Source organism: Canis aureus, chromosome 3 (assembly GCF_053574225.1).
Source record: "Canis aureus isolate CA01 chromosome 3, VMU_Caureus_v.1.0, whole genome shotgun sequence".
NCBI classification, from domain to species: domain Eukaryota; kingdom Metazoa; phylum Chordata; class Mammalia; order Carnivora; family Canidae; genus Canis; species Canis aureus.
Window position 1 is genome coordinate 25,510,504 of NC_135613.1, and position 27,033 is coordinate 25,537,536.

Consider the following 27,033-nt stretch of genomic DNA (forward strand, 5'->3'; position numbering starts at 1 on the left):
CCTGGGTCATAAGCATTTTTTTTAAGATTTTATTTTTAAGTAATCTCTACACCCAGCGTGAGGCTTGAACTTACAGTAACCCTGAGATCAAGAGTCACCTGCTCCACTGACTGAGCCAGCCAGGCACCCCAGACAAGCCTTTCTGAACACTGACTAAATCTACTTTTGATTTACCAAAGGAGGATCTACATTTCATGCCTAGATTATTTAGTCCATTGTAACTTCCAACTTATAACACTATTAAGAACTTTTAACTGTAAAAGCAGTTTCCAAACATGAAAACTGTATACAAGAAAATAAAATTATATAAAATGACATAGGAGCTGCAAGAATTATAGTAATTGAAAAAAACAAAGTCTTTTTCAAAATAGGTCTTCTAAAATATATTTATATATATAAGCAAGGGTATAATATAAGCCAAGGTCTGAGAAAAAAACAAACATACAAAAAAAAGAAAAGAAAAAAAAAAAGAAGGACAATGTCTTTTCAATTCCCAAATCCACTTAAAATAGAGAGGAAAAGCAGAGAAACAGAAAGAGTTCTGTGTTGGTCCTCTCCCAGGCCCTTTCTGGTTCCCTGGTTAGTACCTGGTGAAGCAAAAATGTCCCCTGGCAGGGCAAGCCTGCTGTGTGGTCAACCACAGCCGGGATGTACCTATAAAAATAGAAATGGCATGAGAAAGCAGTTAGATGGGATGCTTGCACTGAGTGCCACCTCATCTGTATAAGGTCCTCCCTGTTGCTACAGCCCACATGGTCTCTGTTTCTCCTGTCTTCCTCACCATCTGGGCACTTCATCACACAGTCATTTCCATTTAATGAACCTTTTCGCTTATCAATGTCATATCACCCTCACTAGACCAAAGTGCTCACAGCACAGCAATATCTTTTGGCTCCATCCTATTCTCTTGTATAACACATATTCCATAAATAATGCACAACTGCAGTAAGTGTCAAGAGAGAAGAAAGGGATCATTTCAGATTTTAGGTAGTTTTTAAAAATCAGAAAGGAATGAACTCAGTAGTAGACACTATTATTGTGGTCTCCCTCAAATGGAAGTTATAATCACATTATAGATCTGTCTACGGAAAGTACAATTACTTAAAGCAATGTCACTATTGACAATTAAATACAGAACTGATAGAGTTATACTCTCATACACAGTAGGAACTCAGAAAATGTTCCATGGAGATGATCATGATAGCGGTACTCAGCATGCTGAACAGAGGATCATTAGGATAATATTTATTGCCTACCCTTTATATTAACTGATAAAGCCCCTTGCCTCTGTTTTGGAACAGGATCTTTTTTTGTGTTTTGCCAAGCGCATTTTAGAGACAACTCTGAACAACAATTACATTCACCTCTTACTCTAACACAGCTCACACAGAGAAAGTAAGCTGATGTTGATTATTTTGATCTAGGTTAATAATCCTCAACTGGGGGTGATCTGCAATGTCTGAAGACATTTTTGGTTGTCACACTGGAGGGGAGGTGCTATTGGCATCCTGAGGGTAGAGGCCAGGGATGCCACTAAATATCTTAGAGTGCACAGGACAGCCCCCCATGACAAAGGGTTATCCAGCCCAAAACAGTGCCAAGGTTGAAAAACCCTGGTCTAAAAAAACATTCTACCCCCAATCCTCTCACTGAGATTATTAAGGTAAGTTCTGACTATATTATGTACAATATACTTCTGATCCTTTTTGCTTTGCTGCTGATAAAACCCACTATGTAAGTTTTCTTTCTTCGTACAAAGTGCCAGTCTCCATGTTCTTGTTGCTACTAACAAGGCAAATTATTATTCTGGACAGTCACTTCTTTGACAAACATCTAATTCAAAGAATAATAGCAATACCACCAAAAATTCAATTCAAAACTGGAATTCAACAGTATCAATGATTCTCTAATCTGAATATGAAAAGAGAGACTCAAAATTACATTTTCTAGTTCTGAAAAACTTTGCCTTTGTTTAAAAATTTAGAAGGCTGGACTTACTCTCCTGTAGGCTCCAGTTCACTGATCTCAAACCAAACCAGAAGATCATACTTGCTCATGCTCTGGCCAAGGCTGGTTTTGCTCATGGTGTTTAACTTGGTGGCTGGAACTTGTAAAAGGTTTTAGAAAATGTCAAAATCTGGTCCAAGTCTACTTAGAAAAAGTATAAGCTTTTCTTCAAGGATACACTTAGGAAAGGCAACAAGAGTCAAGGCTAGATTTCAATGTAGAAGACCCAGATAAACATCGCCATCAATAATACTAGCATCTCTAGATTCAGAGAACCGGGAAAATGGAGAATCGACATCTTTCTCCTTATCAGCAAACAGTATCTATCGATAAGAAAACAGGTTTTGTGCAGAATAAATGTGCACAAAATGTGAGCACATTTACTCTGCACAAAACCATTCAGAAACCTTCCTTAGACTCTCCTATTCTGTGGCATACTGAGCATGGAAATAATGTGGGAGAAACAATGTGGGTAAATAAAGTGTGTTGTCCCCCCCCCCCCCCCCAGGGTCTCCTCAAGGATGGAGGGCATGAGAGAAGACCCATGTTCCAGCCCAGTGGTTCCCAAACCTCCCTGCACTTGGGAGTTGCCTGGGGATCTTAAAGCAAAGCCCAGGTAATTAAATCACAATCTCTAGAGGTGGGATCCAGTCCTCTGAGAGGGACTGAAACCCCTCCAGGTGATTCTAATGTGCACATAAGTTTAGGAACCACTGGTCTAATATGTAGGTACAGGATTCTATAAAATATGATCTCATGTTACATATTTTCTTCACATTTAAATTCCATATACTTAACTGTCCTGGTAAAATAAATTAGCTAGAAATGCAGTTATCTGTAAGTATTCCAGATTCTACATAGTAAGTATTTTGGAACACTACACAGAATTTCTAAAATCTGACAATACATAGAGCATTCTCTGTTCAGAACCTGGGAGCACTGGAGTGAGAGTCCAGTGACTTAGGATCTAATATTGTTCAACTGCTAACTATTATGTGGCTTTGGTTAAGTCACTTCATCTCTGGAAGTCTGTCTCTTCATCTTTAAAATATAGATTATAATATTTAGCCTGTTATCTTGAAAAGGTTATCATGATGACCCACTGACACAAAGTATCTAAAGGGGCCTTACGACTCATACAGTACTGACAAATGTCAGCCTATCTGCACTATTCACTCCAGCTGAATTCCACATGATTTGGTGCCGTTAGTCAAGAAAAAAGTGGTGCCACTGATTCTGGCAGTCATCTGAGGGCCAAAAAGCAAAATCAGAAGCCTTAAAAGAAAAAAATCTTTAAAGATACCATTGCAAAGAATCCAAATGAACAAACATAAGGCACCCCACGCTTAGGGTGTTGTGAAAGAGGCACAAGTAGAGGTGTGTTCTCACATCTCTCCGAAGAAAACGTATTCTTGACAATGTGCTAGACCCTAGATTTGGTTCAAGCAGCAAACAGCAATGCCAGTGTTTCATACACAGAGAGCCAGGCTTTGGGATCAGCCCCTGAGGATGGTTCTACATCTAAGGCAGAGCTAAGTCAGCTACTAACCATCTCGTTTAGGTGCCCTCTCAATCTGGCAGCTGGGAACTGGAAGAAAGAGAAAAGGCGGCACTGTGTCTGCCCCATCCTGGAAGGTGGCAACGGCAGAGGAAGCAAGTGCACTGGCGTGCTCAGAAAACGTGTCCAACACATGCGCATTCACATAGCCAGATATGAGAAATCGAACCAGTTCAATCTTTCTCTCATGGTCTGAAGGCAGGATGGAGAGCATGACAGAGGTGGAGAAGAAATACAGGGTGGGGTGGGAAAGTGGCAAGTGGGCAATGAGGAAAAAGGATGAAAATAAAGAAAAAGCAAAACAAGATGAATGAATATGCAGAATACATCTGAGATGCAAAGAAATGCCCAGTCACCCAACAGTTAGGAGGTGTTACATATTAAGCAGCGAGATTTAGGAACAGGAAGTTTATCAAAATCTATAATAAGACCAGAAAGTCGGGAGGGAAGGAACCCTATTGTTTCTTACTTCTTATTTAAATCAGGAACCAAGAATTACAGTTCCTGCTGGACACAGGAATATGTATGGATACACAGAAGTGGAGTGGGCATTTGAAAATGATTTCTGTCTGAAAAGCCATCAGTATAAGAGCCATGTCACCCAGAGAAGGGCTCACCTGGCTTGGAGAGCGGCATGGGTGGAGGGAAGAAGCGTCGAGATGGCTGAGGAGGGCTGCAAAGGAAGAGAACAAAGTTCAAGGCTGAGAAAGGGTCCCATGTTGACATCAACAGCACATTTAAATCCCCACCAGAAACATACCATTTGCACTTTCAGATGAGGCATAATATCAGATACCAAACACAAACCCACAGTGAAACTGAGGCTCACACATTTTAATAAAAGTCTCCTTGTGGGTCCTAGCTAGTAAGTGGAATATGAGAAATTTTCTGTTAACACTGACACTTTGCCATCACCTGAAAGCCACCATCATTGCTCTCCTCACCAACTGTGATGTTGTCTCTCTCCTCTTAGTGCTCATGCTTCCTAAGTTCTGGATGGTGAGGAAGAATTACACACAATCCTCATGTTACACCACCTCCTCACTTTCTATCCTTTTTTTTTTCCCCCTCACTTTCTATCCTATTCAAAGTCTCTTCCTACAAAAGAGATGGCACTTCAGGTCAGCTAGGCAAAATTCAATGTGCTCTACCTATAATTAGTGCTTCGGTGGCTTAGAAAAAAGGTGGTGATGTTTCTAAGAGGAAACATCAGGTAACATAGAAAATTGTTCTTTAGTTATCTGAATCCCTTAAAAGATTTCTTCCTTCCCGCAAAGTGGCAGTAACAGTAATAACAAGAGCAACAAGAATCTTTGCTTATCTGGTCCAAACCTGTTAAGCTCCTGTCCTTGCAGATGAAGTGGGTGCTGCTGATAATGCCCAAAGACTTCAAATACTATCGGCTTGGTTTTGATATAGTCCACAAATGATTCAGTGACCTCCACTGCAATCTAGTAAGGAATAAAGCCAAGCTAGATTATGGACAGATTTACTATAACACAGGTTTGCTACAATCAGAGTTTTAGCACTTTTGAGCACCTAGTATGTGCTGGGTATCTGACTGCAGGCCTCCCATACCAAGACAGGGGTTCCTCCCTGGTTTTCATTCTTTTCTTTCTTTTCTTTCTCTCTCTCTTTTTCTTTTTAAGTAGGTTCCATTGCCTGGAGCCCAACATGGGCTTGAACTCATGACCCTGAGATTAAGACCTGAGCTGAGATCCAGAGTAGAACACTCAACTGACTGAGCTACTCAGGTGTCCCTTCCTGGTTTTCATTCTAGGGCAACTTTACCAAGCTTCAGGCCTTCAAGAGCCTCCATCATCTGCCCTACTTGCTGCTCTTCACACACTTAGTGTTTTGGCACAAACTCACCTGCTGCTTCTCTTGCCTACGCTTCTCTCCATTGTGCCTGAGGTCTGGCCCAGGCTATAGCTCTGCCTAGAGGGCCTGCCCCTCTCTGCGCCTCTAAGTCATTCCCATACTTCAGGGCTTGCTTTAATATTAACAACAGTGAGAAAAACATGACTGTTGACCAGGTACCTGGTATAATATCAAGTCTGACCTACCTTTTCTTATTACACTATATTCATCAGGAAGTTTCCTACTTCCTTTCTCCATCCAACCACCAACCCCCCATAGAAAAAGTAACTTAAAAGTATCTTTCCGTTAATAGAAATAACCTTCCCTTTTTTCTATCCCCTTTGCATTTAACTAATATCTTTCAAGATCATGTGCTATTGCTGTTTAAATATGCATTTTATTTCCCCTAAGCTCTTTGGGGGCATAATCCCCTGTCATTCATCATCATTCCCCTGCAGTGTCAGACACAGTCCTTGTGCACACTATCCCAATGAATATTTATCAGGTACATGCATGCTTATATTCATGCAATTAAAACTAAAAAAGAAAACGGTGTTTTGTGTCTGCTCTCTCATTTTCAGAGTTATCCTTTCTGCTCATACTTTAGAGACTTAAGATGTTTAGCAAGAGAATGAGAGCATTTCACGTCATGGTGAAGATCCTGGACACCAGAGCCACACTGCTCTGGGCTTAAACCCCATCTCTGCCTCTTCCTAGCTCTGGAACTGTACTGAGTGATTTTAAGTACTCTGTGTCTGTTATCTCAGCTGTCATATGGGGGTTATGAGGGCCTATGGCATAAAGGTGAGGATCAAATAAATGAAGACACAAAAAAGGCACTCAGAACAGTGACTGACACGAAATAAGCTCTCAAAGAGTGTTAGCTATTGTGATGAGAATGATGACTTTGAACAGAGTCTGGGTGAGCCTTCCTAGAAGAGATGGAAGGCCTGTTGTCTTACTCCACAAACAAGAGCTATAAGGGGCACTAATGGATTCGTCATAGTATCAACTGCAAGGAAAAGAGACTGAGTCTTAATTTAGCTAAAAAGGGTAATTTAATTTTTTCTACAACTGAGCAATGCAAGTATCTTTTAGTTTAAAGGACAGTATGTTAACTTTAACAAAACTTATATTAAATGCACTTATTTTTCTAGGAAGGAAACACTAAAAACAACTTACTACATTCAAACTAATGGAAGATTTTATTGGCAGCCCAACCCCCACACCACTCATGGGGCCCATTGTAACTAAGAGGAGAAGGCTGGCCACTCAGTCCACAGAGGATTACCTCACCCCTCTAGCCACTCCCTCCATTGTCTATTCTCACCACAAAGCAGCTTGGATAATCCTCCTTCCAGGGCTGAGAAAGCCAAAGGCCGCCCACACAGGACGACTGCCTAACGCCAGCCTCTCAGCCCCCAAACCTGCAATGCATTTGGCAAAAACATCCAAGTCACTTACATTCTGCACATGATAAAAGCCCAGAGGACTTCCTCTGCCATTGTTTTTGAGTGGTTCAGTGGAGAACGCTTCATCATGGCGATGCAAAAAGCTGAATAAAAAAATAAAACATATGAATTTCGCATTACACAGTTTCAAGATCTATGTTTTAAGAACCTGACTCGGAGGCGTGCTTGGGTGGCTCAGTTGGTTAAATATCCAACTCTTGATTTCAGCTCAGGTCATGACCCCAGGGTCGTGAAATCAGTGCTGCACTGGGGGGGGGGGGGGGAGGGGGAGCTGCCTAAGATTCTTTTTCTCCCTCTGCCCCTTCTGAACCCCCCCACACACCCAAAAAAATGGAACCTGACTTAGATCCTCTGGAAAGAAGCAGCCTACTTAAGCACGGTCTTTAACTGAGCCAAGTAATTTGTGGTTCCTTGTAATATATATGTTCTATTATCACTCAGACAGCCTTTCAGATTTCATTTCAAAAATAACTGAAAGATTAATTGACCCTGACCACTTAGCTACGTGGACACATGTTGCAAGAATATCTCAGAAACCAAGAGTGAATTCAGTAAATTCCTGTTTCTCTGTAGGAACATCTTTTAGTAAGCATAAAAACTATGAAATCATTTTGTGTAGAAGCCAAAAAAAAAAAAAAAAGAAAAGAAAAGATCTGGCAGATTCAAGCTTCCACAAGGTAGTACTAAAGCCTGTGTTTGGTGGTCTTGCCTAGGAGTCTGACGACCTGCAAAAATTAGATTGATTGACTGAATTTTTTTAAAAAATATTTTATTTATTTATTCTTGAGAGGCAGAGAGAGAGGCAGAAACACAGGCAGAGGGAGAAGCAGACTCCATGCAGGAAGCCCGATGCAGGACTCGATCCCGGGTTTCAAGGATCCCGGGTTTCAAGGATCACGCCCTGGGCCAAAGGCAGGCGCTAAATCGATGCGTCACCTGGGAGTCGCATCAAAGATTAGATTTAAATGTCATCTCTTCCAGGAAGTCTTCCCCAACTCACCCAAACAGCTGTGTTTCCCATAGCACTAGGGACCCATTTTTCTTCAATAGCAATGATTTCATTCTTTGTAATAATGTATTTATATGCCTGTCTCCCTGAAAGACAGCAAGTATCTCCTGTAGTGCTCTAGATACAGAAGATCTCCTGAAATATTTGTGAAGCAACAAACTATGTTTATTTATTCTCAGAGTGAGTTTTTCTCCTTCCCTATTACTCTGAAACATACAGAAGTAGAGAATTAAAGGATACCGAATCCAAAGATTTACTCCCAAACAGAAATATCCATCAGAAAGTCATCCCACATCCACAAGAAAAAAGGAGGAAAAAGGGAATACTTTGAAGAGGGTAGAGAAACCAGGATTATGAACCATCTTCCAAATCAGTTCACTGAATCTGAGGATAGTAGTGTATTTTGTCCCATATTCCCTAGCCCAGATGCCACATGTTGCTAGCACATACCTTTTCCTATTTGTTTTCTTCTCACTCTTCTCCTTACCCCTTCTCTCTCCTTGCACTTTTTTTTTTTTTTTAATAAAGATTTTATTTATTTATTTGAGAGAGAGAGAGCACATGAGTACGAGGGAGGGGTAAAGGGAGAGGGAGAAGCAGTCTCCCTGCTCAGCGGGAGCCTGGGTGGCTCAGCTGATTTAAATGGCTGCCTTTAGCTCAGGTCAGGATCTCAGGGTCCTGGGATTGAGCCCTACATGCATCGGGCTCCAGTGGGGGGATCTGCTTCTCCCCCTGCCTCTGCAACCACCCACACCCCCTCAGCTTGTGTGTTGGTGCACGCTCTCTCTCTGAAAAAATAAATTAATAAAATCTTTTTTTTTTAAGATTTTATTTATTTCTTCATGAGAATACACAGAGAGAGGGATCCCTGGGTGGCTTAGCAGTTAAGCGCCTGCCTTCGGCCCAGGGCGTGACCCTGGGTCCCGGGATCGAGTCCCACATCAGGCTCCCTGCATGGAGCCTGCCTCTCCCTCTGCCTGTGTCTGTGCCTCTCTCTCTCTCTGTGTCTCTCATGAATAAATAAAATCTTAAAAAAAAAAAAATAAAAAAAGAGAATACACAGAGAGGAGAGAAAGAGACAGAGAGAGACAGAGACAGAGGGAGAAGCAGGCTCCATGCAGGGAGCCTGACGAGGGACTCGATCCTGGGTCTCCAGGATCACACCCCGGGCTGAAGGCAGCGCTAATCCGCTGCGCCACCCGGGCTGCCCCAAATTAATAAAATCTTTAAAAAACATATTGCAGTTGCCTAACTAGTATACTAATGAAAGCTCAAAGCAACTGAATCATCTAGCCAACTCCATCCCATGTTAATTTAGGGCTGCTAGTGAAAACACTCTTAATGGGCAAAATCAACACTGGATAATACTTACAACAACAACAACAACTGTGAGTTATAGCAAATGATATTAGTGACTTACTGTGTAGTAATCACATTTGATTTGGGACTTGGCTATAATCTCCATAAAGGCAGTGCTTTGTCAAATGCATTAGGACCCCTAGGAAGGCCGAAGCAGATTCTGAGGGAGAGGGCTAACAGAACTCCAGAGCAGCAACTTGGTGGCCCCCTGGGGCCAACTGTGGACTTTAGGAATGGGGTGAATGAGACACCACTCTCTTATACTATGGTCTTTCACAAGTACTGAAAAGATACACTGATGTTTGGAGGTGTTGATGAAGTGTTTTCCAAGGCTAGGGTCATAAGAAGAAAAACTCTAGGGTTCCAGAGGATTATAGTATAAGAAAGAGCTTCTAAGTGGATAAGGAATGAAACCTGTCACATCTTCTTTACATAACTAGTTATTCTTCAGTTGATGTGCAATTTTACTGCCCTTTATATCACACAAGTTTTCTTTTCCCCAAATACTGAACCAGCATAACTGGTGGCTGGACAACTCATGGTCTTCAGACCTGTTTATCAGTAAGATATTTCCCCAGGAAGAGCATTAGCAAGGCACCTGGGTGCCTCAGTGGTTGAGCATCTGCTTTGGCTCAGGTCATGATCCCGGGGTCCTGGGGGATCACGTCCCACATCAGGTTCCCCGCATGGAGCCTCATTTTCCCTCTGCCTATACCTCTGCCTCCCTGTGTCTCTCATGAATACATAAATAAAATCTTTAAAAAAAAGACTGATAGGCCGATCTCTATCAGATCCTGTATCTCCAACAGAGGGGCCCAGGCCACAGTGGAACCCTCTTAGCAGGCAAGATGCCCCCTCACACTCCTCCCCACAGTGAACTCTATTTCACACCATTCTAGGTTTCTGGTTCTGACTCCCTCCTGGCGTGAAAAAAGTGTTTTATTTCAGAAATTGGTAGTTGTTTACCTCTTGAGACTGTTAACCCCTCACATATATAAAGCACTCCGTGTTGCACAAAGGCAGAGTAAAGGTCCTAAGGCTTACTTGAATTGGCAGAAGATATCGGCGTACTCGGGGAGGATCCCACTGGCCTGCAGCACAGTTACCCGGAAAGTGAAGGCACTGCCCAGTTTCAGGTGGTTGCCGACCTCTTCTGAAAACCCTTCCATGACCATCTTACCATCCAGCAAAGTGCCTGACTTCAAATCTAAGGAGGGCCAAATGAACACACATATGGTTCAAATAATGCACAGATCACCTTTCAAAAAGGAGAGAGAAGGGAATTCTTTTCATTCCTAGTCAATGAAAGCAACTATCTCCCTTGCTCATTGTTTGGTCCTCTTTTAAAATGTCCCCATCATGGTAAACTGTCTACGTACCCAAGTCATTCATTCGATTGATTTCCTCTGGAGGAGTGATGACCTCAGAACTCTGACCCTGTCCTTCCACGATCCTCAGCTCCTCCAAGGACAGACCAGAACGAGTCATTGCAACTGATGAAAAGTCATTCTGAAAACAAGGCAGGAGCAGGGATTATGATCAAGTAGCACAACAACGTATTCCCCCCAATCTCCTTAATGTCTATTTGCCCAACAAGTATCAGTGACTGGAAAACTATGTGGATTAAGAACTTCCTGAGATAAGGCAATAAAGTATAAATACCTTTACCTCTGTGATTGTTAAGACATGTCCCATGTTCTACAGAACAAGTCTGTGGTTACCTATCTTTTGTAGTTCTAGGTTCTATTTTCCAGTGAACATCTTCCTTATAAACCTGTCTTCTACCTTTTCCTTCTATGAGTTTTTCTCTTCCAGGAAGGCTTCTCACCTGATTAAAGTACTCGTTATCAAAAGATATTTTAGCTGTTCCCGACTGTCGAATTCCAGAGCCATAATCTGGAGCTTCTTCATCCGCTAAGTAGAAAAACAACAACAAGAAGGAAGGATCAAATGAAACTACATAAGAGCCAGAGAACAGCTCTTGCTGGATTAGAAAATAAACAGGAAAGTGGCAGAGTCTTTGAGTTTGAGGACTTTAATAAGATGAGATGCTAAAGAACAAACTTTTGTGTATGAAAGAAAGAAAAAGCTGGAAGCAGTAGAGTCACAGAAGCTGCTTCCAACTCTGTTTAAGTAAATTTACCAACCTGCTTAGTTAGCTTAATGAGACTAATTAATAAAGAATCAGTTTTATTCTTGATATTGTTCAAATGTCATGCATGCCTAGAAACACTGATCCTTCACTTGGCAAGATGATGTTCAATACCACCCAAGAAATATTTGAAGGTATTAGACTGTACTTGCAGAAACTTTCATAAACTCAACCCTGGTAACTGTGCCACAGAGTTTCACAGAGAAAAGCTGAAAGGTCACTCCACACCCCATAGCATTTGGAAATTAAAAGAGAAAAATCATAGGAAATGGCCACATTCTTTCCTCAGAATGTGGCTGAATCATGGAGAAGTATAAAATATCAGAATCCTGATCCATTCACAGCAAAATAATCAAAGGACAGAAATGTCTGGTACAAATACTGGGAGAGAAGATTAAGCAAGAAAAAGTCTGGAAAATCCTTTGTTACTTCTTTTTTTTTTTTTTCTTTGTTACTTCTTGAAGCAGTTTTATAAATGACTTTTATAAAGTTAATCCAATTTATTTATTCATGAGAGACACAGAGAGAGAGAAGGAGGCAGAGACAGAAGCAGGCTCCATGCAGGGAGCCCGACGTGGGACTCAATCCCGGGTTTCCAGGATCACACTCTGGGCTGCAGGTGACGCTAAACCGCTGCGCCACCAGGGCTGCCCGAGTTTTTCCTTACGTTAAAGGAAATCCCTTCATCCCATTACTGTAAAATAGCTGTGGCCCAGACTAAACAACCTATTTATGATACTGGAGAATAACTAAAAGGAAGCAATAAAAGCTTTCTCTAAGACAGACAAGGAATCATGCAACTGAAGTGTGGCCCATACAGAACTGGCCTGCTTTGTCTGTAGGCAAAGACTCTGCAGCTCTCACCCCAGAAGATGGTCACCTACCTGCAATGGCCTGCACAGCCACACGCAGAAATCCCCGCACTTCACCTTTCTCACTGACAATGGCCACCCTATGAATCAGGGGCACAGGATACAGCAGGTTGCTCAGGTAAACAAATGCCCTAGAGACAGAAACCAGGAGACAAACATCTGAGCACCCCACAGACAAAAAAAGATGGGTTTTCAGATTTACCAAGAATATCTTCAGGACTTCTGGGCCCTGTTTTAAGGTCACCTTTCTGTTCTGTACTACCAGACTGCCTCCCATTGGCTTTTTCAGCACAGATAATACAGAAAGAAATGCAAATGCTTAGTAAAGCAGTTGACAAAGACCAACTTATACCAAACTACTCCCTATAAAAATGACTAGTTAAAAAGACTAGTGTAGGTAGAAGAGTAACAGTTGGAAGTAGACTTTCAAGATAACTGCCCTATGGATCTTGCTAGGGGTACAGAAAAGGGAATTCATTGAAGAGCTTAACCTTTTAACATAAGGAATTATAAAGGTGTTTTGTTTTGTTTCTCCCAAGAGGTAAAACAGAAGTCAGGAGACAAAAAGAGGCAGGGAAATGTGACTGAAATACAGTTAGTAATTTTAAAATAGATTCCAAATCACAGCATCATGGAAATGCTCCAGGAAATAACTATTGTTTTCAGGCAGGTGGCTGACACACTTGAACGGAGAAGCTTCACAGCCAGTTTCTGAGTTCTGAGTAGCAAGCTTCTAGGAGACTCTGGTTGGACCCTGAGGCAAATGTCCAGGGAGAAGACAGCTCATCCCTTAAGGACTGCTTTTGCTCCTGGAGTCCTAAACGTAACTCAGAAATGGAAACACAAAAGGGAAGTTACAGACCAATCATCTATTTCAAACAGGATAGCAGAGTCCCATCACGTTTGTACTCTTTTTACTTTATTTTGTAGCCTTTTTTTTTTTTTTTTGAAAACAATAAAAATGCAATCACAAAGCTGAGATGTGTTCATTTAAGTTAGTGGATATGATACAGAATCTAGTTCCTACTGTTACTCCTGTCTTCCCACTGGGTATATGCTGATCTTTGAACAAAAGGCAAGACAAAGAGTAAACATTTGCACCAAGAAATCAAACATAACTGAACGTGACACATATACTTGTCTGCTTCTTTTCCCGCTTGAATCTACATTGAAACAAAGAGAAATGGAAGATGGGTGGATTTGTGGGATTTCAACTCAAAGTAATGAAAAAAAAATACTGAAAATAGACAAAATACACCGCAGAAAAACACATGTTAATAAAACTTTAAGAGCATAAATGAAATGTGAATGAAAAGTGTAACAAAAAAAAAAAACTGTAAGTAAAACACTGAATCAGATCAAATGAAGTCTACTTCCCTTTCAGTCTGCTCCAAAGGTGGGGAAGGAAATGCTAAAAAACGGAGGATTAAAGCTTTGTTGTATAAAAATTTAAAATGAAAAGTATTTTAAAAAGGACTGCAAACAAGACTCAAATATAAGCTACTGTAACAGACTTTAAATAAAGACTAAGAATTTGGCATACAGTACCTAATGGATTGCTTTGCTTCCAAAGTCAGCACCATACAGACTACCTTTGTCTCTTAATGGCATTCCAACCTCACTTGCTCACTTTCAATGCCCCTTGCCATTACAGAGTCACCACACATACTTGTCCTTTGCCTGGAGTCCTCTCTGAACTCAGCCTTTGGTTTCACATCTGTAGATCTTATTCTGAACACCACTCTTAGGACAGGTTCCCCCAGTATTAAGGGATCTCAGTAACACACATGATTCTATCACTGCTATGATTTACATTTATTTATGTCATTGTTTAATTTGTCTGTCTCACCCACCAGACTGTAAACCTGTGAGACCAGGAATCATGTCTGATTTTGCTTGCCACTGTCTACAGAGGGTCTGGTTATATTTATTAAGTACGCTCAACATTTAATTGATATGACTGAACAGCTATGTACATACATGAATAGAAAATGCTATTTGTCCTCTATCTTTAACTAGAAGTGGAACATTTTCCAGAAAAATGGGTTACACCAGAGGTAGAGAAGCAAAGCCATCCAACTTATATACTAGGTTGATTTTTCTAAGGTAACCTCAAGATGGCTATTAACTATATATAGAACATGTTTAGGTTCCTAACTATACTTAATTGGTACAGTTGTTTTTAGACTTACACCAGGAACCCCTGTTTTTAATTTTCAAAAATTTCCCACTTAAAGGCACTGCATATCATGTTCACACATGCATTACAACAAAGTACTGTTTGATCACATATTAAAGACAAGAATCACCCTTCTACCTATGGCAATGGCTCTTCCAAAGGTGAAAGAACAGAAAGTATTCTTGTGTATTTCCCTTTTTGGAAAAGAGACTTCTGTAATTCTACAGCAGTGGCAGGGTCACTGGCACGGTAGCTACACAACTGAACAAGTACTAAACAGCTCTCCCTGTCCTATTTTCAGAAGACAGTCCTCAGCCCAAAGTCAATGTTGTAGATGTTCTCCTCTGAAGTTTTTTAAGCTGGAATTTTTATAAATACTCTGCATTCTTGAGAGTCCTTATACTTTGACCTAGCAGACTGAAGGAGAACAGGGATGAGAGAGGGGAAGATGTAAAGGGTATATTAGCATAAGTTCTGTGAAGTTACATCAAAAAGGGAAACAAATTTTGTCAACATAAAGATAAGACAGATTAGCATAATTATGGTTCTAGTTACAGAAAACAATGTCAGTTCAGACTTCAGTATCAGGATAACCATCTTTTGCCCCCTTTGATCCCAGAAGACTAGCTTAAACATTTTACATTTAATCCCAAATTATGATGGATGGTTCATAACATCCCAGCATGCCATAAGAGAACAGCTAAAGGGACAAGCTCTTTTCATTTTCATACAAAAATTCACCAGAGGCAGCCAAAGCCAAGAAACAAAACCTACAAATGGAATTTCACAAGAAACTAGAAAATTTTACAAGTGAATTATATTTGCAATTATGAGCCAATATGGGAAATCCAATCCTGTGAAAATCACAAAAACAGGAAAGAAGTTACTTCTTTTGCAGTTACCACTCAATTTTGATTGCAGATGAGAAATGTAGTTAAGAGTGAAAGTAAAGAGCTATCTTTCACTTTATGAATGGCCATGATTTCACCTCCTCCACTAACCTCTTCCTCGAAAAGTAAAGTTAGTTTTAGAACCTGGGAAGCCAAACACATGCAAATTACTTGAAAATCAAGGCAGAGCTGATTGCTTTATACCTACACTTAAATCTGATTTGATTAAGATGAAAAAAATATAGAGAAAATAATGCATATATTTTAAGCCAGTGAATATCCATATTAAGCGGGATTCTGACTTAAGTTCTCCATACAAGTGACTCAAAATACAAATGCTTTGGAGCAGAACTCTTAACTAGGATATTCACTTTGCTAGTGTAGATGACAGAATCTGAAAGATAAAAAAGATCTTTAAGGCTCTGTTTTCCTACCTAACTCCTCATTTATACTTGAGAACCCAAGAGGCCTCAGTTTAAGTTAAGCCTACCTTACACCTCAGACTTCTCTTAGCGTCAGTATTCTTCCCTACGTGCCATGTAAGAGGTAGCTACATATTTCTTCCTGTGTGAAATGAGCGGCAAAAGAGTGGCATCAGAAGCTGCACAACTGGCACCAGGATCAAGCAGTTTATGAATAGAAACTTGGTTCTAATTTCCAATCCTTTTAGAACACACACAGCTATAAAAGTTTTAAAAAGCACTATGGTCCTATTATTTGTACAAAGAACTACTTTTCTTAGTTTTAATACAAATCAGCTTCTCCAAAATTCTAAGCATCTATTCCTGGCAATACACCAGTAGAAAATAATATTCATGGCTACATAATCCCTTAATGTTTATTCATGGAAAAACTGAACAGATGCCCCTCCACTATCATAAAATCCTGAGACTGTCTAATATCAAATTACTCATGACCCATGATCATAATTGAGGCTTTCATGTCTACCAGAAAACTTGTCTTTCTCTCCTTCCACAATAGCGACCATATGCTACAGTAGTTAGTCCTTGCCAGGTGACCAACATCACACTACAAGCCCAGTTCTAGAATCTTACCTCCCTACTGAGTCTGGACACTTGCTGCACTTCAATTTTTAGAGAACTTTTGCTTATCCATTTAACACTGGCATAGTTCCTTATTTTTAAAGGACTTAGCAGTATGTGGTTCAAATGCACTGTTTAAAGAATAAATTGCATACCTTAAAACCTGGACATACTTTTTGTTAATTCAGTGAGTGCTGCACTGTTGACTTTGTAATAAAATTACTTCAGCATGAAGACTGGGTGCAGACAAAGACTCCAGTATGAGGAGCATGTGCGTGAGAGCTCTGCATCACTGACAGATGGGGTCAGAGACAAGGCCTCAGTTTGGAAAACCAAACTTAACACAACACAAAGCAGTTTCATGTAGTGCTGAACAAATATCCATTGTTGATGGTGTCAATAGATAATTTCATGAGATTCATCGTTATAAAACCTATAGGTAAAATTCAGGCAGAAGCCAAAGATCTACAGATAGGCTCAGTGAAACTGGCCAAAGAAAGGCATCCATTCCAGACAAAAGCAAACTTCATGTTCCTGATTCTTTTCTTGACTCAAAGTAAACAAAAAATAAACCTAACACTACTCCTTTATATTTACTTATTTTTTAAGATTTTATTTTTAAGAAATCTCTATACCCAAGGTGGGGCTCAAATTCATAACCCCAAGATCAAGTCACATACTCAACCAACCCAGCCAACCAGGAGCCAACCAGGAGCCAACCCAGAGCCCCTGTTTTAGATTTTATTTTTATTTTTTTAAAGATTTTATTTATTTATTCATGAAAGACACACACAGAGAGAGGCAGAGACACAGCCAGAAGGAGAAGCAGGCTCCACACCCAGGGATCCTGGGGGTCCAGGATCAGGCCCTGGGCTGAAGGCGGCACTAAACCGCTGAGCCACCGGGGCTGCCCTAGATTTTATTTTTAAGTAACCTAACACTACTCCTGATTCCATTTTTGTCCTCTTGATTCCTGCTCGTGTTACAAATCTTTTAGTCTAACCTTGGCCTTGCTCTGCTCTCCTTCTCATGTCATCCCCATATGCTTTTTCACTCACATTCCTACAAAAGGAAGCATCAGAACATAGTAACATTCTCTGATCTTGTAATATTAGACTCTTAGCTTTAATTACTTTCTCCTCTGGGGTTTTCTCCTTCAGAAGGAAATTACTGGGCACTTTAAGACAAGGGGTACTATTCCATGCAGAGCCTTCACACATTGCCATATGCTGTATCAGACTGAATACCTCACAAACATTGCCTAAGAGCTCTCCCTCACCCAATCAGCATGTCACAAATTGAATCTGCTAAGGAAAGATCATCCAAAATTGCACAAGGAGCCTCTTTAAAGCAAGAGCTGGTCCCTTTTCGCCCTTCTCACAATAACCTCACCAACCTTCCCACTAAAATGAACCATGGGGATCGGTCGTAAAACGGGTCATGCCCGTCACTGAAGAGATCTGATCCCTCCTCCGTCCCTGCGTCAGAGCCGGTGTCATCCACGAATGCCTCATCATCAAAATCCTCCATTTCATCTTGCTGCTCGTCAGCCAGCTCAGTGATGTCGGAATCGGCCGTGGAAAAAGTGGGGGAGGGTGTGCGGTCAGCAAGGCGCTCATTGACACAGCCGTGGAAAATGGGGGAGCTAGACACCAGGGAAGACGCCAAGGGACACAGCCAAGGAGAGAGGAATAGTCGGTTAAACAGGAAGCTACAGGTGTCAACAGGACAGAACCCACTGGGGAATCAACACAATAAAAGCAAGTGGAAAAGCAAAAGGATAAAATAAGCATAAATCATCTGGTTCAGGGGAAAGGGAACAAGGACTGGTCCTTAGAATAAGAAAAGCAAAAGAAATACATGAGTAGAAGATCCCAGGTAAATAGTGTGTTGTAAAAATGTTTATATTTTCCAATACACACAAAAGATCAGCAGGCAGGCCTCAAAGGAGCCACCCAACACTTGATGAAATAAAAAGTTGAGATGTTTATTCCAATTCCATGTCATTTTGGAGCAGAAAACAAAATGGATAGAATGGTGTATGCCAGAGCAAATATATGCCTTGTGTGGGTAAGATGTGTTTGTCCAATTCAACTTTTTACAAACCTTCTACTATCAGAGTGGAATGGATAGGATTTAACTTCTTTTCTACAATATACTATGACTTCAGCTCTTCCTTTATACCTAGTTCCTTTAAAACTGTCAGAAAATTTTTGTTATGGAAAAACAATTCAAATTCCGAAATCATAAAGCTAAAAACTTCAATCTCTATGCTTTTTAAATTTTAACCTATAAGAACCTGGACTCAGTATGGATTCACAGGGGCACTACTTGTTTTCATTACATGTTGAAATTTATGTATACACGAAAGAGGCTCAAGCGGATGACCAAGGTCTGCAGCTGGCTCACCTGTGGTAATGACTAACATGAGATAAACTGCCTTTAAAAAAAAAAAAAAAAAAAAAAAAAAAAGCAAGGACAGGTCGGATCAAGGAGAGGTTGCAGGCTGGTAAGCTGTAAGTCATACTATGATTTTAAACCGTGCAGGACAGAGACACAGGTTTTCTTTTTCTTTTAAATCTATCATGTTCAACTGTACGTGGTAGGGAAGACTGTCAATTACTCTGGTTGAAAGATGAGACTTCAGTACACACACTGAATAAAACGAAGGGAAGTATATCCAGTGACACAGTGGCTCTGCTAGAGTGGGTAAGATTACACACAGAGCATTTCTGCACATATTTTCTTTTAACTTTCTGTAATATCTGCTGAGGTTTTAAACAAAATCATTCACTATTTAAAAAGAAGACTGATGAAATCATCACGTACCTTCCTACCAGTTTGAACCAATGGAACCGATCATAAAATGGATCACTGCCAGTCACAGTGGCTTCACCATCATCTTGGGCACCAGAGGCCATCTCACCTGCCCTGTCATACATCTCTCGCATCAAATCCAGCCTCTGCCTAAATAAACATAAAGTGCACTGGGTTAATATTATGAAAATGCATTAAAATTTCACTTTGGAAGTATCTTCCATGCAAGATTTAAAAAAAAAAAAAAAAAGGCTGCTCCCTTCATTTAAGGAATATTAAAAAAAGATGAAGGCCAAAAGTACAGAAACTCAAAAGATGTCTGAGTGTAGAGACAAGCCACCAAAAGTAAAAAATGGCCACCTAACCTCTACTGAATCATAAGAGAATATGGTTCAATGGTATATGATGTCTCAAATACACTGAAATGGTGGAAAATATTTCACCATGTTAAAGGCAAAAGAGACCTGATCATCAGATCCAGAACAGAAAAGATAAATAATTACTAGATCTGTAATATAACTGGTGAGCAACAGTATTTAGCACCACAGAAAAGGAAGCAGTAGTGCCATCATACGGTGGAGAGTTTGAAGGAGCCCACATGAGCAATTCATTATTATTTCCTAAATAAGATAACTGGCTTTATGAGGAATGTTTTCATACTTGAGTTTCTCCAAAGACCAATAATGTGTCGCTCCATTCTTCAGATCCTGGACTTCTACTGCCACTACAGTACGAGGGAAAGGCTTGTCTTCGTGAGTTTTTTCCATCTCAGCGGGAAGTAATTCCGGAGGCAAAGGGGAGTACAACGTGTCCGTCAGCAGAACAAACTGAAACTGCACCTGTGTGGAAAGAAGAAACCATCCTTTATGTTTTCAGCGCGTCAGCTTCAGAAACGAGGTGATATAATCATGCCCCATGGAAAAGAGGCCAAATGTGTAGTATGTGCTCAACCAGCAGCCTGTGATTAACTGGGGGAAAAAATGGACACTTGTATATTACTTGTAGAGAATAATACTAATTTCAAATTAAGCTATTTACAGAACTTGTTTTTCTAGCCTGGCACAGTGTTTTTACACAAACTAAAATCTCAGTACATATATTTTGATTGACTGAATTTACACAAGAGAACAAGAGTTGGACCCACAAGGACATCTCTAATCTCTTGCTGAGTGGGGGGTGGAAATGTCACAGTTGGCCTTTCATCCTAAATTCAAAGATCACAAGTGCTACTCTTAAAAGTGTCTACACTACATGGTAAGTACTTTGGGTGTACCACGTCATGTTATTTCTTGCTACCACTCTATATTTTCACCTACAGACCTTAAGTAAATGCTGGGTACAGCAGCAAGAAGACAAGACATAGTCCCTACCTGCATTTCATCTATTTCAAGAGAGGGGTAAGTAATTACAAAATGAAATGGGTTGCCAAGCCTGAATGAAGAAGATACCTTATCCCTATTTTACAGAGCTAGGATACAGCCCTGGGGGAAGAAAACGAATCTCCCCAAGGCTGAGTAGTCTGTTCCCTTTCCTGCCATGTGATACTGCACACCCCCTGTCATCCTAGTAGCCCCCAGACCATCCACCAGTGGGACATATAGAAGAATGAATCTAAGACATGGTGTGATGTTCTGGTAATGAGAAAAATCAGTAACATTTATTGCTTTTTACCAAGTCCACGAGCTATTTCAGTTCTTTACATCTACTCGCTCTTTCATGCCTCATAGAACCCCAGGTGGCCCATTCCCCACTGCCAAGCCCATTTTACAGATGAGGGAATGGAGGCACAGGGCTATAAGGGTCAACACATAGAGGAGTGCTGCAATTGGAGCCCGGCTGGCTGAGTGCAGAGGGCTTATCCACTACACACACCTGTCTCTCAGACCCTAGAAGAGGAAAGGCACTTAGGACTTATAGGTGCAAATGTAATGGTAGAAAATTAAAAGAAAATTGAAATTTTTAGAAACCCAAGAGTAGCATTCTCCTATTAATCAGATGACCCAGGCCTCCCACCCTCCATACCTTCTTCTTCAGTTCCACACTGATTGCGTTGGCCTCTTTCAGGTAAACAGCATTGCCCCAGAGTAAGTCCCTTAATGAAGTGAACTGGTGAGACTTCCATTTCCGGAAGGCCCAATGGGCCAGTTCAAATTCATGTTGTGTCCAAGGAGCTGAAAGAGTAAACGAGTGTAACAAAGGCTGATCTCATAACTATAAGGAAATTACATCTCTCCTCTACCTCATCTCTCTTAACAAGTTAAAGTATTTTCCCGTATTTCTCCATTCAGCTGCTTTTTGTTTTCTGCCTTTCAGTAAAGCTGACTAAATTCTGTTGATGTTATGAAGGTAGTATCTATAGCTCAGAAAACCTAAAAAAATCCTGTTTAAAACAGTACATGAAAGGAATAGACTTCTTTACCTTTTTAAAAAACATATCTCATACATAGCTTATAGTAAAGAAAAAGTCTCTGGTATATTGTACAACTTCATATATATCGATTTCTCTTACTAGTACAAGAAACAAAAAGGTCATATTTTACTTTTATATTGAAAAATAAATAATCTAGTACATAAATCAGAGTTTCTCCAAAGTTAATTTGAAGCCTTGAGATTACTAGGAGGTTGTGCGGGGAGAAACGAAATGTTCATACTGTATTATAATGCACTAACCATTAAAGCCCTGATTCAGCTAAGAAATTCTGAGAAACTCATAATAGGTAGGCATGACTATGCAATTATGATGAGAAATCTGCCACAAATGGCTTTAGTGTACATTAATATATTCCAAAGTCCTCTCTGGAAATTCCTGGGCATAAACCATAAGTTAGTAAATAAAAGAGATTATCTTTAAAGATCAATCTCTACATTTATCTGCAACAGATACATGAACTTCATGTGTACAGTAATTTGAGGCAGTATATGCAAACTGCCCAAAATATTTCTATGGAGATTGAGTTCCATAGAAAGTCCTGTGTTCTAAGGAACCCAATCAGCTTCACTCCCACCTCAGAGAGCACAGTCTGTATTCTCCGCACTGAGAATCTTTGGAATCAGCTTTAAACTGGCTTGGTAAAATCTCAATAAATGGAAGGGTCACACACAATCAACTCCAGCTTTGATCACGGGTAAAGGGTTAATCTGATAGTACAGATCCAAAAGTTATCCAGAGGAAAGTTTCCGTCTCTGGATTTCACCTTCTTCCTCCTCTTCCTCCTCTTCTGTGGTCTCTGCAGCGAGGGAGCGGGTCTCAACCTGCTTCTGTAAGGCCTGCAGCTTACTCTCGTAGTCCTGGGCAAGAAGAGAGGAGAGGACATGTAGGAGAGGGAGGGGTGGATGCAGGAGAAGAGTGAGAGCAGTGTCAAGGAAAGCAGATAAAGCAATAGGTGGAGGAAAAGATGGAAGCAGAAAACCACAAAAAACAGAGAATTACTTAGGAAAAGCCCCCAAAGTACACAAAATAGTCTGTAAGGGGTAAATGCTGAAGCAAGCTAACTGCAGTCTCTCTCTGCTCTCTCAGATTCCAGAGTTCTTTATCTGGGGTTGATGTCCACACAGAGGGGGACTTTGAGGAGCCAAACATGTGCATCTCTTAAACTTATTTATTTGTGATATTTAAGGAGTACCTTCACACCTCAAGGAATTCCAGAAAAAAAAACAACACTGGAAAATTCACCAGTGTTACCAACAGTTCTGCTTCTCCAGCTATCTGGACAGGAACTGTGGATTCTGAAGCTCTCTGTGGATAAACTATTGCTATCTTTGCAGGATGCAGCCTTCAGGTAACCAAAAGATCACAGGGCTAGTAGGGCCAAAATAATCTACAGATTGTATTTATTCAAGAAATATATTTTAAAATACACTATTATAATACAAAATGTATTATTAAAATACAAATAAAAAATACAAATCAGATGTACCCTTCATTTCTCCATCTAACTCACTCCACACATTCTCAGTAAGGTTGGTATCACCTTGAGGAGGGCAAAAAAATGTATATACAGTATGTAAACAGATATATATTTGAGGTATTAAAATTTCATGATGGGGAAAGATTAAGAAAAAAATGTCAAAAAAGGTTCCTTGGAGTGTTAATTTTAAAAAGTTTGTTATTTGAAAATAAATCAAGTAAAGAACAGAGAACTTTACATAATAAAATACTAAATCATAGTATAAGTATAGTATTTTAAGATATACTGCTTGAGTTTCCTGCTTCCTTGGAGTGACCCAATTATAGGCTTCTGTGAGACAGAGGGTTTAGGTATGGCCATGTACTGTTTTCAGAGCTCTCCTCAGGTCGTAAGTGAAATATTCTTTTTATTACAAAGGCCCACCGAAAGCCTTCTAACAAACTCTATTATGAAAGGAGCTCCCAATGGCAATGTTAAGAAGGATGCAAATATTCTCAAGGCTCATCATTTATCAGAGTCTCACAAAGGAAGCTTTCTCGCTTTAGTGGAGCTGGCAGTGACCAGGAGCCAACAACACAGCCCCTTTTTTTTTTAAGATTTTATTTATTTATTCATGAGAGACACAGAGGGAGGTAGAGGGAGAAGCAAACTCTCTGCAGGGAGCCTAATGTGGGGCTTGATCCCAGGACCCCGGGATCATGACCTGAGCCAAAGACAGATGCTCAACCACTGAGCCACGCAGGTGCCCCACAACAGTTTTATTACATATTGAAACACACTTTTTAGGAGACTATGTACTGTGACAAAAAAAAAAAAACAAAAACTTGCAGGTACAAGTTTTGCTCCTGCCACCTGCTCTTACTAGTCTCATAATTCTGCAAAAGTTAAATCCTCACTACACTTCCATTTTTGACATCTTTAAAATGAACATTTTATTTAAGTATCTGACCCAAAGAAGGACCAAACGATGAACCATCTAAAAATGCATGTGAAAGTCTTCTTGGTAACACACAGTATTAAAATGACAGGCTGTGTTTATAAAGTTTATTTTCTGGGGCACCTGGGTGGCTCAGTCAGTTAAACATCTGACTTTGGTTCAGGTCATGATCTCTGGGTCCTGAGATTGAGCCCTGAGTTTGGGCTCCACACTCAGCAGGGAGTTTGCTTGTCCCTCTCCCTCTCTCACTGCCCCTCCATTCATGCTCTCATGCGCTCCTCTCTCTCAAATAAATAATTTAAAAATTTAAAAAATAAAGTAAATAAAAATAAGTTTATTTTCTAAGTATACCCAGCACCCAGATCTTTTCTAAATACTATTATTTCCCACTAAAAAGAGCCAGGGCTCCTTGGGAAAACAACTGATTCTAGGTCTAAAGCAAGGAAAGGACAAGGTGAGCTCAGAATATCTTGTGCCAGGAAGCACAGAAGTGCTCACTCACTCACTGATGGGGCCATTTCCAAAGGACACAGAATCCCAGTGGCTGGTATATAAGAATAATAACAGAAACACAATATAGCACATTGGGTATTAAAAGGAACCCAGGAGTCCACAGTGCTACTACTAGTAAAGGGAAAAAAGGAGAAAGTCTTCGTTGCCCCCCCTCAAAAAAGCTAATGAATAAATGCAAAGGAATGACAGAAAAATATAACACTGTAGCTCCAGATGTAGTGACTGAATCAGGCAAGAAACAACAGAGTGAAAGGTGAGTAGAGAACAGAATAGTCACCCTAGATACCTATTAATAAAACAGAGAAAGAGTTGGAAATGTCATATTAAATTTATTAAACTTGGGATCCCTGGGTGGCGCAGCGGTTTAGCGCCTGCCTTTGGCCCAGGGCGTGATCCTGGAGACCCGGGATCAAATCCCACGTCGGGCTCCTGGTGCATGGAGCCTGCTTCTCCCTCTGCCTGTGTCTCTGCCTCTCTCTCTGTGTGTCTCTCATGAATAAATAAATAAAATCTTAAAAAATTAATTAATTAATTAATTAATTAATTTATTAATTTATTAAACTTTAACATTACAAATAGTAGGACAACTGGACATTTTGTCTGCCAATGTGATGCAAGGGAAGTATACAACATCACCTTGACAGCTTTCTTATCAAACATGCTTAACCTAAATCTAATCTTGAGGAAATAATCAAACAAATCAAAATGTAGCCTATTCAAAAATACCAACGTAATAGAAGAAAAAAGAAACATCATCATCAAATGAAATATACAAACTTCACTTGGATCTGGGATTAAAATACACACACGCTTCTAACAATTATATTTTTTAGACTAGGAAAATTTGAAAAGGGACAGTTTATTATATAATACTGACTCAGTACTAAATTTCTCAGATAGGTTAACATTAATAAGAGAATATCTTTGATTTTAGGAGACACAGCAGTATTTAGGGGTAAACTGCATGACGCCTGCAATTTATTTTCAAATGATTCAGAAAAAATACATAAATATGGGTGTATGAAAGTTCATTGTACTATCTTCTCAGCTTCTTGGTATGTTTGAAATATTTCATTTTTTAAAAGATTTTATTTATTTATGAGAGTCACAGAGAGAGAGGCAGAGACATAGGCAGAGGGAGAAGTAGGCTCCTCAAGGGGAGCAAGATGTGGGACTCGATCCCAGGTCCCCAGGATCATGCCCTGAACCGAAGGTAGACATTCAACCAGTGAGCCGTCTAGGCGTCCCTGTTTGAAATATTTCAAAATAAAAGGCTGGGGCAGGGGTACTTTTTCCCCCCTTAGAAAACCTATATATTCTTTGGGATCTTTTCAGTGAGAAGAGAAAGATGGTTGGTCTACCTAAAAATCCTCAGGTGGAAAAAATATTAATATTTTATCTTGAGGATTTTTTGTTTTTTTACTTCCTCCCCAATTTTTTATAATAAAATGCATGTAACATAAAATTTACCACCTGAACCATTCTTTTTTTTTTTTTTTTAAAGATTTTATTTATTTATTCATGAGAGACAGAGAGAGAGAGAGAGAGAGAGAGAGAGGCAGAGACACAAGCAGGGTTCATGCAGGGAGCCTGACACAGGACTCGACCCCGGGGTCTCCAGGATCATGCCCTGGGCTGAAGGTGGCACTAAACCCCTGAGCCACCTGGGCTGCCCATGAACCATTTTCAAGTGCACAGTTTAGTGGTGTGAAATACATTCACACTGTTGTGCAACCACCACCACCATCCACCTCCAGAACTCTTTCCATCTTGTAAAACAGAAACTCCACTAGACACTTAACTCTCCATTTTCCCTTTCCCCCTCCTCTGGCAACTACCTACCATTCTACTGTCTGTCTATGATTTTAAATACTCTAGGTATCCCATGTAAGTGGAATCACGTAATTTTAGTTTTCAGTGACTGGCTTATTCTTGAGGTTTTCTTCAAGAATCAGTTTACAAGCTGGTGAAATTACTGACAAAAATCCTTAGATTTTGACATTTAAGGTATGAGGACAACCTTCCCTAAAGGCTCTAGTTATGCTTTAGAAGCAGTAAAGCTGACGTTAAAAGGTTTCCTGTAACAATATGGGCCTAGAATTTTAACTGCATTTAGACTTGGGAAAACTTCTACCTTTGGTTGATAGTCCAAATATCAACACCATAACCTGAACTAGCCCTCCTCTTCCTCAAACCAAGCTATACATGAGCTTCCAATAAGGACATTTTATATGTCATCAGAAAACTCTAAGTATTGGATTTTCCTACAACAAATGGATAAAGAGATTTAAATACTACTGTTCTGTTGATTTCATGGCAGAAACTAGGATAATTATGGGAAGTACACCAAATAATAATATATTTATCAATAGCCTTTTGTGTTTATAAGAAGTCTCAACTGGTGGGGATCCCTGGGTGGCTCAGCAGTTTAACGCCTGCCTTTGGCCCAGGGAATGA

General features: G+C 40.2%; 1 protein-coding gene across 9 annotated transcripts in view; it reads right to left on the reverse strand.

Annotated features, from left to right (window-relative positions):
- KIF1B (kinesin family member 1B) overlaps window positions 1–27,033 on the reverse strand; it is a 149,395-nt gene that overhangs the window by 24,326 nt on the left and 98,036 nt on the right. For 7 of the 9 annotated variants that reach the window (XM_077891254.1, XM_077891251.1, XM_077891257.1 and 4 more), the window contains 14 exons: window positions 22,413–22,506; window positions 21,241–21,389; window positions 19,879–20,057; window positions 19,231–19,368; window positions 17,798–18,046; window positions 12,302–12,420; window positions 11,094–11,179; window positions 10,645–10,774; window positions 10,310–10,472; window positions 6,890–6,980; window positions 4,898–5,016; window positions 4,183–4,238; window positions 1,999–2,107; window positions 588–654 (listed from right to left, as the gene is read on the reverse strand). In XM_077891254.1, the coding sequence (XP_077747380.1) occupies window positions 588–654; window positions 1,999–2,107; window positions 4,183–4,238; window positions 4,898–5,016; window positions 6,890–6,980; window positions 10,310–10,472; window positions 10,645–10,774; window positions 11,094–11,179; window positions 12,302–12,420; window positions 17,798–18,046; window positions 19,231–19,368; window positions 19,879–20,057; window positions 21,241–21,389; window positions 22,413–22,506 (1,749 nt within the window). The remainder of the gene's footprint in view (window positions 1–587; window positions 655–1,998; window positions 2,108–4,182; window positions 4,239–4,897; window positions 5,017–6,889; window positions 6,981–10,309; window positions 10,473–10,644; window positions 10,775–11,093; window positions 11,180–12,301; window positions 12,421–17,797; window positions 18,047–19,230; window positions 19,369–19,878; window positions 20,058–21,240; window positions 21,390–22,412; window positions 22,507–27,033) is intronic. The other 2 variants (XM_077891259.1, XM_077891258.1) reach the window with 1 other exon arrangement.